At 35.8% G+C, this 14,906-nt stretch overlaps 1 protein-coding gene across 9 annotated transcripts in view; it reads left to right on the forward strand.

Moving 5' to 3' along the window:
* CDK14 (cyclin dependent kinase 14) overlaps window positions 1–14,906 on the forward strand; it is a 673,115-nt gene that overhangs the window by 283,098 nt on the left and 375,111 nt on the right. For all 9 annotated transcript variants that reach the window (XR_004229802.1, XM_031939988.1, XM_031939989.1 and 6 more), the window contains one exon: window positions 2,409–2,488. Coding sequence is in view for 8 of the 9 variants with exons in the window: in XM_031939988.1 (XP_031795848.1) it covers window positions 2,409–2,488 (80 nt within the window). In the remaining variant the exon portion in view is untranslated. The remainder of the gene's footprint in view (window positions 1–2,408; window positions 2,489–14,906) is intronic.

The following is a 14,906-nucleotide window of genomic DNA, read 5'->3' on the forward strand; positions in this document are numbered from 1 at the left end:
ATAGGCTGAGAAAAATAAAATTAGTTGAGGAATGTATTGCATCTCATTTTAAAGATCATGATAAAGTAGTTTGTTTTTTTACTTCCAAGAAGCACTCATTTCTCTATTAATCTTGAGTCTCTTAAATTGTAGTTCTGACCATGGAATAATGTTTAAAGTAGTTTCTTAATACTGCTTAGTCACCAACTTCAACTCCATCTCCACCTCCCCCCACCAAGAGATTACATTAATGTTCCAGCTAGTGCATATGAACCTGGGCCAAAAAAAAAAAATTAAAAAAAGAATTGAGTTTCTAAACTATATGGGTCAGTGAGCTTGACTTCCAGTTCTGGAGCAGATCATTAAATAAATCATTAATGAATATGTAGCAGGGAACAGAGTGAATTGCCAAAAGTCTGATTATTTCATGGGTTCACCCCGTTCAGATTTTACCACCTCCCATTTTGGCTGAGTTACTAAACAATCATATTAGGCAATACTAGAGATGATCTGCTTAGGTTGTAGCTAAGTCTTTAATAAAGGATGCCATACTATTTTTTTTGTGGAAAAGATAGAGGGGTGTAGTCCAAGGAATTCTGTCTGGCGGATTTGGAATTGGTGGAGCGATTGACTATTGGTTAAGGGTTCTGTGCCAGCTGGATACAATGGCACCGGTGATGTGCCCCAGGGATCTTTGCTTGGTCCCATGCTAGTTCACATTTTGTCGGAGATGCTACATTGACAAAATTTTCAGATGATACAAAATTCAGAGAAATGGCTAGCACTCCGGATGACAGATCACGACCCAAAAAGATCCCTATAGGCTAGAGTATGGGGATGACTCTAAGAAGCAAAGTTGAATAGTGATAAATAAGAAGTTTTATATTCTGGTTCAAAAAACTCAGCTTCACCATTGCAAGATGGGAAAGACACAGACAATACCAGAGACAAAAAGATTTGGGGATTTTAGTGGACCGCAAGTATGACTGCAATATCAGGTGAATCTCAAAAACTTGAAGTGATGCTGGGAGAAGCATCCGTTCTGGAAATAATGTAGTGGTGATCCCTCTGGGCTTTGTCTTGGTCTGATTGTGGTCCATTCTGTGTGCCGTAGTTTGGGAAGGGCTGGAAGAGGTCCAAGGGGGAACCATGCTGATGAAGGAACTCAGAGTTCATGTTATAGATGGATCCATTGAAGGACAGGGGGAAGGCTAGCCTAGGAGGTAAAGTTTTTAAAATACTAAATATGAATGAGATATTAAATGTGTTCTTTATGGTCAAAATGAGCAGAAACAGCAGCAGTGGTTGGAAATGACAGAGGTAAACGTTGACTTAACTCTTAGGAAAAATTTTCTTAAGAATTAGAGGTGCAAAACTGGAATGGGGGCAGCTGGGGGTGCCATAGTGCACAGTGCTCTGGGCCTGGAGTCCAGCCTACTTAGTTTTCATGGGTTCAAATCCAGCCTCAGACACTTCCCAGATCTGTGACCCGGGGCCAGTCACTTAACCCTGTGTACTTTGGTTTCCTCATCTGTAAAATGAACTGAAGAAGGAAATGGCAACTTCTGCAGTATCTTTGCCAAGAGAACCCTGAATGGGGTCACCAAGAGTCAGACCCAACTGGAAAACAACAAAAGTGGAATGAGCTGCTGCAAGAATGCTGTTTTTTCCATTCCAAGAGAGGTCAAATGATCTCTTGTCAGCTGTGTTGTGCCTTTGCAAGTAGACTGAATAAATTCTTTGTTTAAATCCCCATATTAAAATTTGGTAGCTATAGTTTCATGATTTTGGAATATACTAAGTTTTCTCTTGTACCTGAGAGCCTAGTATTCCATCAATATTGGGAAATTCAAGAAAATCCAAACTTAGAAATATTGAGCCCTCACTGCCATAAGCTGATTGTTGTTATTTAATTTTGTATTTGTAGCCTACAGACTTGTACTCTAAAGTGATTTAAAGATATTTACTGAATTAAATTAAATGGAGGTTGTGGGAAGGGATGTTCTCAGTTAGAGAGTAGGTGGAGGACCAAATTAAGGAAGTGACAAAGTGCTACTGGAAAAGGAAAATTGTTTTTGGAGCTATTGATGTGAATTAATCTATAATCAAATGATCAAAAGTTTGTATAGCTACATTATGGTATGTTTTCTCAACAGTGTGATTTCTTTAAGTTTTAAATTTAGTTCTAAAAAGAAACATGGACTGACTCAGGAAAGCTGAGATTAGTTCTTGGATTGTGCAAGTGTGAATATTTTAAAAACTGATGATATGGAAACTCACCCTTCCAGAATGTGTCTTCACATGGCATAACTGAATCACTGACATTTTCAGTGAGAAAGTACAGGACACCAGAGGGAAGGCAATTGGGACTGTTCTGGGAACATATTTTCATTCTCACTTTTTGCTCTCCCTCTTTTCCTTTTCCCCAGGGTAAATGGGAAACTTGTGGCATTGAAGGTGATCCGGCTTCAAGAGGAAGAAGGTACTCCTTTCACCGCGATCCGGGAAGGTAGGTCCTTGTCCTGACACCTTGTGATTTCTCAAAGTTTAGCCATTTAAAGAAACATAATGAAATGGACAGTGAAGAGTTTTATAATTTTATGAGTAAATTACTTCTGGAAAAATTAACTTAAAAATCAAAAGTATTTTCTAATATGGGAAATTATTGTAAATACAATATGGACAAATATTGTAAAGAAGATGTACCTCTGTATCTAGGCCCAGAGAAAAACTTCTGTATGTTGGTAGTTACAAGTGGGCTGGTTTTGAATATCTCGTGGTGATGTCATTGCTGTGTAGCAGGGAAGGGAAGAGGAATAAGTGAATGTGTGTGTGTGTGTGAGAGAGAGAGAGAGAGAGAGAGAGAGAGAGAGAGAGAGAGAGACAGAGACAGAGAAACAGAGAGACAGCACTGGTGGGAAGCTGTGCTCTAATCTTATATTGACAATGGTTTATCCATCTGTCTGTCTATCTATCTATCTATCTATCTATCTATTCATCCATCTATCTATCTGTCTGTCTCTATTTTTCTATCTATTTTCTATCAAATAGCCCCCAAAGAAGCTATATGTATGGTACCTGGGAAGGGGCAGATATTGATGAACATCCCAGGGATTATATAGTCTTTGAGCACTCACTATGGTAGGTGCTGGATTTAAAGTAAATTAGGATCAGTAATTAAAAGAGAAAACCATTAATTGAAGCTAGCATATCCTAGTCAATCACTATGTTTCAAGTCCCAGATACTTCCTGAATTTGCTGACTGGGTCTACTACGTGTTATGTTTTACCATCTGAACTTGGAGTTCAGTACTGCTTGCCAGATTTCTGCCTGCTTGGGGAATTCTAAGATTTCAGTCTTGGTTTCTTAACTAGAGAATGCTAATATTGAGAAATGAATCTTCCTTATCTCTTTTATCATGTTAAAGCTATTTCTTAAAATCTCTTGTTTTCACATTCCTAAATTTCTTCCCTTACCTTCAATCCTTTTTATCTTCCAGAAAGTCATTTTATCTAAAATTTTTTTAAAAGAAAGAACAAAAAGATGAAATTGACTACTTATCAATGGATCAAAAACTCTAACATCATAATAATTGGGAATTAAAAGCACCTATAGACTGCCTAACTCAGGAAAAGAATGGGGAAGAGAATGCTCCTTTTCAAGTAGCAAAACTGATCCTTGTTTTTCAGTGGGTGAGCTGAGTGACTAGATTTTTTTCTCTAAGCAACCTGTGGAGTGGAAATAATTTAGTGAGAAAAGAAGTGAAAGTAGTTGGATGGAAAGAGAGTTTCTGGATCCATTATTCATTCTTGAATGGTTTTCACATAAACTTCCCTGATTAGACAACTTATATAATATTGCACTTTTCTTTTTGGATGCTAGCTTTCATGAAATTTAAAAAAAAAAAAGTCTTTTTTTTTTTTTTTTTTTTTAAACATCAGTAGAATTTCTCTATATTGCTTTCTTTCCACTTCCTTTACAAGAAAATCACCATGGATACTATGTTTTTAAAAAGAGATTGACAAATTCAAGTTTCATTAGAAGAATCTCAGGATTATTTCATGTGGATCAGTTGTTCTGTGAATTTTAGAATCAATTTGGGATCTCAAATTTTAGCCTACAGGATAGATGACTTAGTGGGAGTATGTGTGGATGGGGATTTGTAGCTGTCTCATTTTTGGAGGATCTCTTTTTCTGAGAATAAAACTTGAATGATTGGCCAGAAGTTCTAAGAAATTAGATTTTTGATTCAGGATAAAGAAAAGCTTCCTAAGCAATAAAGATGCATTCAATTTGAATTTATTGCCTCATGAAGTAGTGTTTCTTATTTTTATTTATAAGTATTCTATTAAATGCTTGATGATGGGTGTGTATTGGGAATAATGTAGGTAGAATTTGTATTTTGAATAGGGTTAGATGGTTTTGGGAGTTCCATCCAACACTGAAATTCACTATAGATAACCTATAAAAAGTACTGAATATTATAAACAATACATGATTTAGTTTAATGGGTTTAAGAGGTCATAGTGGGTTGGAGCTACAGGAAGGGACTACCCTGGGAAGATAAAACATAAATTGAATATTAGAAGTAATTTAGGAATTTATATAAGTTTATATGTAATTATATGTGACATATAATATTATATAATTTATATAAATAAAAATGAAAGCAGAATCTATACATGTGTTTGGCTGGAATAGAGAATACAGAAAATGAGTTTTGGAGATAGTGACACAAGGCAAGGTAGAAGTGAACCAGATTGTTGATGTAGATTTTGGAATCCTTTATATATAAATGAGACACCTGTAAGTATAGAGGAGATTAAATCTTGGAGGTATGAGACCCATGAGTATAATGTAGATCTTGTTGCGTATACTTCAAATAAAACATGCTAGATAAAAGGGATGATAGCATTTTATATTAAATTATCCTCTTATGAAGACAGTGATTCTGTGGAAAGAATCTTAAATCTGGAATGAGAAGACCTAGATTACATTCTCAGCTCTGCTATTTACTGTGTAACACTAAACAGCCATTTTCACTTTACTGATCTTGTTTTCCTCACTACTAAGTTAAAGGACCTTTTGATGTACTTTGAGGGCCTTTTTCATTCTAAATATATAACTGCATGAACATATAAGACACTGTTTTAGTGGTATAAAGAATAATTGGGAATTAAAAGCACTATGAAACCAATAAGACTGTTTTTAAGAAATCATTCTTTTGCTTTCTCTTTCTCCCTCCCTCCCTTTCTCTCTCATTTCGAGGGAATCATTGAGGAGTAATGACCATGTAAAAAAAATGATATTGTATAACAATCTTTTTTTCCCCATCTCCCTGAAAAAAAAATAAGTATATTTATATGAGGAAATCCAAGAACCAGAAAGTAGAACGTGTGGTGGAGAACACTGAGTGGTAAAGATCAATAGAAGGAGAAACAAGTGATTTTATCGTTCCATTATACTATAGACCACTGCACAGAAGGAGGAAATAGATAAGTTTAGGAAGCAAATAACAAAACTGGTATAGAGTCACAATTTGATAGTAATGAGAGACTCTAATTATTCAATTATTTCTGAAGCTTTCTCTTTGCAAAAAAGCAGAGCAACTAATGACTTTTTAAGTTATCCTATTGGCAAATTTCATTTTCCAAAGCATGGATAAAAAGGGAAGTTGTATCTCAGTTCTAGTTCTTAGGATAGATAACTACTGGTTCCTTGTGTGGAAGTGATAGCAACTATGTGGAGGAAGTGATCAATGTCCTCTGCAGTTTGTGATACAGAAAGATAGGAAAGGTTAACAAAGTTTGACATTAGCCTAGATTTTGAGAGGATTAGAACTATTCAGAAGAAAGAAAAAGAGCATTTCATGGAGCCAAGTTCCATAGTGGAATTCAGCACAAAATAAGGGAAATTTTCAAGAATGGAACTCTAAACCCACCAATGCAAAGGATATGATAAATGGGGGAAAGGGGGAAAGAAGTATGGTCTGTTGATGCATTAGGAGGTCACAATTCAATTAAAAAATAGGTGAATAAGAGGGATGCAAAAACAGGTGACAGCAAATAAATACAAACTCTATGACCCTGTGATTTAAGAACAGATTTTTGAGTGTTAAAGCACAGAAAAACCTGAAGTTGTGTAGGAAGCTAAGGGCAACAAAAAAAAACATAGGTTGATGGAATGACACTAACTGATGATGACACAGATGCAATTATTCAGTTTGAATTTTGTTTCTGTCTTCTTTGTGATACAAAAAATCCTAGTCCTGACCCTTGCTGTTTTGTGACCATGATCAAGTCACTTAAACTTTCTGTATGTCATTTTTGTCATTAATGAAGTGAAGCAGTTGGATTGGATTGCCTGCCTCTAAGCTACTTTCTAGCTCTGAATCGGCAATCCTATTTAGTCGATGCCTAGGGTAATTAAGGAGGGTAATAACAATTAACAAACATTTATTGCCTGCTGTATGCATTATGATAAGCACTAAGGCTAAAAAAAGGGCAAAAGAAAGTCACTTCCCCTCAAGGAGCTTACAGTCTAATGTGGGAGAAATACATATATACAAATGATTCATGTACAGGATAAATAAAAAATAATTAAGAAAAGGAAGGCACTAGGATTGAAAAAGATTTGCTTTAGAAGATGGGATTTTATTAGGTACTTAAGGAAATCAGTAAGGGGAGATGAGGAAAGACCCTGAGCAAGTCCTGTCTGCCTCAATTTCCTCATGTGTCAAATGATTTGGAGAAGGAAATGGCAACTCCATTCAGTTTCTTTGCCAAGGAATCTCCCAAAAGGGTCACAAAGTCAGACACCCACTGTAAAACGACTAAACAACAATAGCACTAAGCTATGCTGGAGTAAGGATACGTGTGTATGTGTGTGTGTGTGTATTTTTTTTTAATATGATTCACCCTAGATGACTCTTCATAATCCAGTTCTTAAGAATCTGTGATCTCTAAAATCCTTTCCACTCTAATATTCTGATTTTCATGTAATGTAAGGTTTTTTTTTTTGGTGATTCTTCTCAGTAATCGATATTTCCTTTCTCCAATCATAGCATCCTTTCAATTTGTATTTGTGGATATTGATCTTTTGTAGGGAGAAGGAAATAAGGATGGATAAGACCTAGAGCAACTAATCTCATAGGACCACACTATGTTTCTTTCAGTAAAAGCGCTAGCTATTTCCTCATGCTTTTTCAAATAAAATCTACCTGCTGAGTGACCTTGCTGTAGGTGAATGGCCATGCTGCAAGAGAAAACAGTGAAAGTCTGATCGATGATGATGATTTGTTCCCCTTTTCCCTTTATTCTTTATCCTCTTTCTTCTCTGAATTGACAGGGTACTTTTTGTAATCCTTTTCTCTGTTGCACCAATACTATTACCCTCACTTTGCCCTTTTTCTTGGCTTTTAATGACTATAGAAATCCACATACAATAACTCCTCTGTGATCTTAGCTCCAGAATTGATGTATTCTGGAACCAAGGAAAGCTTTCAGAGAAAGCTTTTTTTTCCAGGAGACTGGTAGGATCTTTTTTAAAAAAAACATTTTTATTTTATTTTCTTCTCAATTATATGTAAAAGCATTTTAATATCAATTTAAAAAATAGTTTTGAGTTTCAAATTCCCTCTCCTCTCCTCTCCTCCATCCTTGAGAAAGCAAACACTTTGATATAGATTATATGTGTTGCAGTCATGCAAAACATTTTTATTTTAGCTGTGTTGCAAAAGAAAAGACTAAAAACAGGGAAAAATAAAGAAAGCTTTTTTTTTTTTAAAGTAATCTTCAATCTGCATTTAAGATTGTAATGTAATGTAATTGTAATATAATGAAGTAAGATTTTATTTCATCATCTATTGTCTCTGGAGGTGAATAGCATTTTTCATAAAGTATTTTGAATTGTCTTGGGTCATTGTATTGCTGAGAATAGTTAAGTCATTCACAATTGATTACTGTACTGTATTACTATTACTGTGTACAGTGATATTCTGGTTCTGTTTGTTTCTCTTTTTATCAGTTCATGTAATCTTCCCAGCTTTTTCTGAGACCATCTTGTTCATTGTTTCTTACAGTACAGTAGTATTCTATTACAATCATATATCTCAATTTGTTCAGCCATTGAATATAAGGCATCCTTTCATTTCCAATTCATTGCCACCACAAAAAAGACTTACTATAAATATATTTGGACATAAAGAGCTTTTTCCTTTTTCTTAGGTCTCTTTGGATACAGACCTCTCTGTTGCTGTTAAGTCATTTTGGGTAGTTTGTGATCCCTTTGTGGTTTTCTTGGCAAAGATACTGGAATGGTTTACCGTTTCCTTCTCAAACTCATTTTACAGTTGAGGAAAAGGAGACAAATGGCACTAAGTGACTTGCCCGGGATCACTCAGCTAGTAAGAGTCTGAAGTTGGATTTGAACTCAGGAAGATGAGTTCCTGATTCCAGGCCTGGCCCTGTATTCTAGCTGCCTATATAGATTTTTCATAGGATCTTAAGAGTTACAACTGGAAATCTACAGAAAATCTAATATAAACCTGTCTTTTTACAGATGAGATAACTGAAAGCTAGATAGGTAGCTCCAGGGTTACAAAGCTAAGGGGGAAAACTAAAATTTGCACTCAAGGTCCTTTGAATCCAAATCCTGCGGTGATCTTTAGGGCCATTGAAGTCCAACATTGATAAGTGAAGTCATTTGGCTCGGCAACTTGAGGTAGAGACCTTGAGTTTGAGTTTTTGTGTTCTGGGACACTTAATTTGGTTTTATCATTGGTGAGATAGAAAGTTAACTATTTTTGAGTTATGCAAAATCTTGTGCAAATATCAAGTGATATTTAACTGTTAGTTATCTTACCTGGGAACATGGGTTTTGGTAGAAAATGTCAGTATGCTATTTGTGGTGAAATGTAAATATTCAAAATGAATTCTTAGCAAACCTTCATTTCTGACCAAAATGCTTTAACTTGATCCTTTAGAGCTGTAAAGAAGAAGAAATTATGCTTATTCTTGCTTTCGGATGATACTCACTTACACAATTTATACATTTGGAGGTAGAAGGAGAGAAATTAATGCTCATCTTCTTCAACTGTTGTGTGCTCCCCCTCCCCATTTTACAGATGAAGAAACTTAATAACTTAGGCTTCTGTGCTCATTTGTACTAGCTCAGAATACTGTACAACTAGAGATTTCTCTTTAGAAAGCATCCACTTCATTCATAATCCATCTAACAATATTTAGACTTTAATTGTCAACCTTTAAACATATCCATGCTTAGGTTAATAATTTAGGATCTTAAACAAGTTGCTTTCAGAGAGTAAAATTAATAAAATTAAGGAACAAATTGTCATTTTTGATAATGTCACATGCATGATAATTTTTTTGATTTAACATTTTCTTGCCTTAGCACATTCTTTGCCAACTGATTTCTAACCAAAGCAACAGAGGATAATTCTGCTATTTGGCTGTTTCCTTTTTTCAGTTTTCATTTTTCCTTCTAAAAATAGACTTATTTCCCAAACTCCATATTTCTTCCATTCTGCTCACCTGGGTAAACAATTGTCTCTCTCCCAGATAAATCTGCTCTTTCATTAGTTTTTATGATTTGCTTTAATATTGAAATAAAGGTACCATCTTTTTTTAACTGTAAAGATTATGAATGGAAATTTCCTCTATGAAATTCCATATTGATTTTTATTTTAAGTACCTTGACTATAATTTAGGTAAATTGGAATTTATTCTTGAATTCTATTTATTTTAATATGTATATAAGTTTCAAGAGGGACATATATATGCAGTGTTGATGTAACACCATTCACTGTAGACAGATTTTGTTATAAGGTAGGTACCAGAAGAATATTCTTCTGTAGAAGGCAGAAAGATTCTATAAGGTGATCTTGTGAAATACATTCTTTGATTCATGGCTCTTACTTCTGGGTAACTGTAGGGAAGTACCAAAATCTTTTTTTTCCTCCAAAGTATAGTAAAACAGCCTAGTGGATTGAATTGAGAGCTGGAGAAGTCAGAATTCTATCTCCAGTACCTAATGACTATGTAACCCTGGGCAAAACTCCTGATGACTCTCAGATTATATATTGCCAGTTAGGTGCTCATTTACATTTGTAGGAAAAGTTCCTCATTGTGAATGCCTACCAGCAATGAAATCTTGTCAAAAAATAATAATTAAAGAACGGTGTTCATATATTAGGTTCATATATCCAGGTGTTCTTGACATTTTCACTCACAGTGATCATAGCTAGCCTTGAAAATAGTTTTATCAAATGAGCAGGCCACAAAAATTCTTTCCAGCTTAAAAATATACCTTGATTCTAACCATTTTAACAAATGTCACCTTTCTCCCAATTTTTTTCATTTTCTTCTCCATTGTAGCTCATGTCACAAGGAGAGGGATAATTTCTCCATGGAAATATACACCATGTGCCTGCCAAAACTGAGATCCTGATAAAAATCAGCCAACGAGAAGGAAAGACAGGCAGATTAGCTCATTATATTCATCAAGGATAGAAACCAGGGCTAAAATGTAATTTTATAGCTTGTCATAATGAGAGGCACCATGGTTATTGGAAAGAACGCTGGACTTGCAGAACAAAGCCACTTAATCTACCTCTTACCCTGTGGAGTAAGGTCACATCTCTCTGGGCTGCTGTAGGTACCTACCTCCCCTGTCAAATGTCTTGGCTCTATCCCTACTCTACCTATCAGTGAGACCAGGATATTGAGAGTCCAAGCATAGAAAGAACATTGTACTTTATCCAGGTGTCCTGACTTTCCTTCTGTGATCCTAAATATGCACTCCGCTGGACTTTATCTATAAAGGAGAACAATTAGACCTAGGTCATTTTATTCTTCCACAAAATATAACTCTACCATCTTGTTTGAGCTTTTTATTTAAAAAAATGTGTGTGTGGGGAGGGTAGCAGTCATGTTTATTGTTTCCAATGTCTATAATTGTAACATCAAATTTTTAAATACACAATATGCTATAATGTGCTGCACGTTTATTTTGTTAGAAATATTTCTCTGAAACTCCCTAATAATCATCACTTATATCTGTCACTGTCAGAGTTACCATGAATTGTTTTAGAACCTCTTTGTGATTGATAGGCAGGAACTTTATAATGCAGTGTAAAAATCTGTGGAGCTAGACTTAGATTTCATGGAAGTTTATGCAGTTTGCTCCACTTCTCGTTTTCTGGGTTTTGACGGGAGGCTGCCCATTGATGTTAACATTCTGCAAGATGTTTCATCATAGGACTCAAGAAAACAAGGAACTTGGTATAATTTCTTAATTTTTTTTTTTAAAGTATAAAGACATATTCTAGTCTTTAAAAGCTATAGTTGTTACTTGGAAGTAGAATGGGCCCAAACCCACAAACTCTATACCAGAAAACGCAATTTGAGAATCTAGAACCTTAGAGACAGATATTGATGTTATCTCAGTCAAGTTAATATCATCATCCTTATCAATAATCAACATCAACTTAATCTCTTAAGTTACCAATCAAGAAAGTAGTAGATACATGTTGCATGAAATGTATTTGAAGAATACCCTTTTCAATATCAGTTTCCTCATTTGTAGCTTTCAATAGCACCAACCTCACTGGCTGTGGATTGCATTCAAATTTTATTTGAAGTAATATATGTAAAGAGCTATATACATATTAGCTATTTTTAGTGTCATTTGTGATTATCAAGGGGAGTCAGATTGCTAAGGAGCTGAGAAATAGGGGATTTGGAGTGGAGCTAGTTTATATATTATTTTAATAAATACATTATTATTGTAATATATTTATACAAATATTATTACTTATAATATATATAATATACAATTCCCGTCATTTTATTTTGTGAAGTGACTGAACCCACAGGGAATATTGATTGTAACAGGGCCACAATTTGGACCCTGATCCTTTATACTACTTCATGTTATTAGTAGACTAGACATGGGGACACTGCACTTTTTAGAGTTACCAGATTAAATTTCAAGCCAACTTTGCCTTTTTAGAGATTGTCATTTAGTCAGAAGACAGACCCTATAGCTGAATCATCCTGAGCCCAATTTCTTTATTCACTTGGACCAAAAGAATGTAACAATCCTGTGTCTTTTGCACATTCTGCTCCTGGGTCATTTATTGCTGTCAGTGCTTGATGCCATTGGCTTGGATATATTGATAGGATGAGTTAACTAGCAGTATTTTTATAGTGAATGGACATTCTGAGTCCCCTGGGATGGGGCTGCAGCATAATTCTTCCCAGTTTGTACAAAAGCACAATTCAGAGGAAGATGGAGCTGCCGTCAGTTTTTAAAAGAGAGCCTTAGGTTGACCACCCTCTTGGGTTCACATGAGAGTAGTGATTCAGAAGGGGGGCTAGATCTAGCTGGAGTCTAGCTGCCCCTAAAGCAAAGAAGCAGAGATGCAGGTTGTCGCTGGAATATGGAAATGTTGCCTCTCCAGCGGAGTGTCAATAGTTGAATGCTCTTTGGGTTCTTAAGAGAACATTTTTAGGGCTTTTCTAGGAAGAAGGGAGAGAGGGTTATTACCTTCAGAGGTTCCCTGAAGGTAAGTCAGAATTGAAACATTTTTGTTGGTAAACAAACAGTTGTCTCAATAAAGCAATCATCCTGACATGTCTTGCAGCAAAAGCTACGTGTCTTTTTATCTGAAATGCCTAAAGTATGTTCAGAACAATAGCTTTAGTACAGCAGAAATGAAGGATAATGTTTTATCTTTTTAAAAAAAATTTAAACTGTGAGGCAGTAGTCATTTATTTTTGAAAGCAAAATCCCTGATGTGATATTGATTAATATACCTGAGATAAAAAAGGAGCAGTAAAGGATGACATAACCCTTCAGGGTAAGCAGAAGTTTTGTGTTCTTAGACTTGTGATTTTAAAAATGACTCACTTCCTCCCTAAGGTATGCGATCTTTATGATGGAGATGGAAGTTTCATGTGTTGTAGGAGAAAAATGATGGCCTATTTCCAGATTTATGGCATATTAAGAATTTTTACCAACACTATTGCACTCGATTTTTGTTCTCCCAGTCGAGCAATCTGAATAATGTCCATATCCAAGATCTTCAATACTAGGATTTCTCTTCTATCATGCATTGTTTTAATTGCCTTTCATAGCAGTGACATTTTACCGGTTAGTCGTTTATCACATTTCCTTACTTAGCCTAATAGGCATTTTAAAAAATGCCTCAAGGCCTCAACATTATTGAAATAGCTTTGAAAATTATTCACCCCCCAGGTTCTTGTTGGCTTCTTAACTTTATCCATCACCAATTTTTTATTGAGTGCCTACTGTTTTTAAGGTGCTGTGTGCTAGGCATTGTGGGAGATTCAAAGAAGTTTGAGAATTTGTATCATCTCTTTTATTAAGAAATTTAAAATCTGGTTGCCAAGATAAGTAATAGTTCCATCTAGTAAGTAATAAGTTCCAAGGTAAGTAGTATCTATATTGTGTTATTAGAAAAAGAAGATGATTTCCCTTAGGATACCTTCCCCCCCCAGGATAATTGACAGGGAAAGTACCTTATTACAGATGAGATTTGAATATACCATAAAGGATGTCTAGAATTCAGATAAATAGGAAGGGGTACAGGTATGTCAGGAAGAGAGGAAAAAATAAAAATAATGGTATACACAGGATAGAAACAGAGCAGGGTTCAAAATAACAACATTATACACAAATTTTGCCTCCATTTCCCAATATTATGACTACTCCAACAACACAGATAGCCATTCTTTATAAGATTGAATAAACATTAAAAAGAAAGACAAAAACAATTCAACAAAACTAATTTCATGTATCAACAAATACCAAATGTTACAACCCTGATTTCTTCTCCAAGACCAAGTTTTATCATTAAAATGATAAAGCATTAAGTTTAGAGATTTTGGATGGTCTTTGTTCTTTTCCTTTATGTTTTTATGTGTATTATTTTCCAGGTTCCATTTAAAGACTACTCTGTGAGGAGATGAGTGGGAGATAAGCTGTAGGCAGTGGGGATTTGTAAAGGTATTGGGCTGGATAGGAAGGTCAGCCCTACAAGGGAATAAGCTCTAGGATTTGTGAAAGGTGAATCTGGAGGCTGAAGAGCAGTTAGGATAAAGCTGCACAATCCAAGAAGGAAGTGCTCAGGGTCATAGCGAAGATGATGATGGTGGGGGTGAAAAGGAGGGAATGGAATTGAAAGACAATGGAAAGCAAGGATGTACAGGGTTTTGTGACTGCTTGGTTCTGGAGGTTTAAGAAGTCAAAAATAACTTAAAGGTAGTCAGTAAGGGAGGAAGATTATGACCCCTCTCCCCCTCTGTGGAAATAGGGCAGGGGATAAAGTTGTGGTGGGGAAATGCTGAATTCATGGGACCACCATTTTAGAGCTGCCATGTCACATTTACTCAAGCCTTTTATGGAGCCAGGCATGGGGAGTGACTCCTCCAGAGTCAGTAGCTTAATTGAGATTTGAAGCTTAGGTTCTTTGACTCCGTTGTTGACTTTCTTACCACTGCATAAATGCTGGGATTGGAAACCAGATTGCAAGGGACTGAGAGGTGAGTGGTCAGGGAGGAGGTGATGGCAGAAGGTGCACAGAGCTTTGTCTAAGAGGTGGGCTGGGAAAGGAAGGCTAAAGAGGCCCATTGAGGATTGTGGTGGGAAATTACCACTGGCCTTTGGGAGATGCGCTATTTTGTTTAGAGTCCAGAAGAGAATGGGCCAAAGAAACTGTCTGGGATCCCATGAAGGACATCGTCAAGGTCATAAGACTGGATTCCTTTTAATCTACCAGAAAAGAAATGGGGAGGGCCACTGATTCAAACTTGATTTTCCTGATTGTGTCCATGATTCCAATCTCTGAATCTCCCATGGAGATGGAGGGGGTCAGAACAGTGTGG

Source organism: Sarcophilus harrisii, chromosome 5 (genome assembly GCF_902635505.1).
Source record: "Sarcophilus harrisii chromosome 5, mSarHar1.11, whole genome shotgun sequence".
Classification (NCBI taxonomy): domain Eukaryota; kingdom Metazoa; phylum Chordata; class Mammalia; order Dasyuromorphia; family Dasyuridae; genus Sarcophilus; species Sarcophilus harrisii.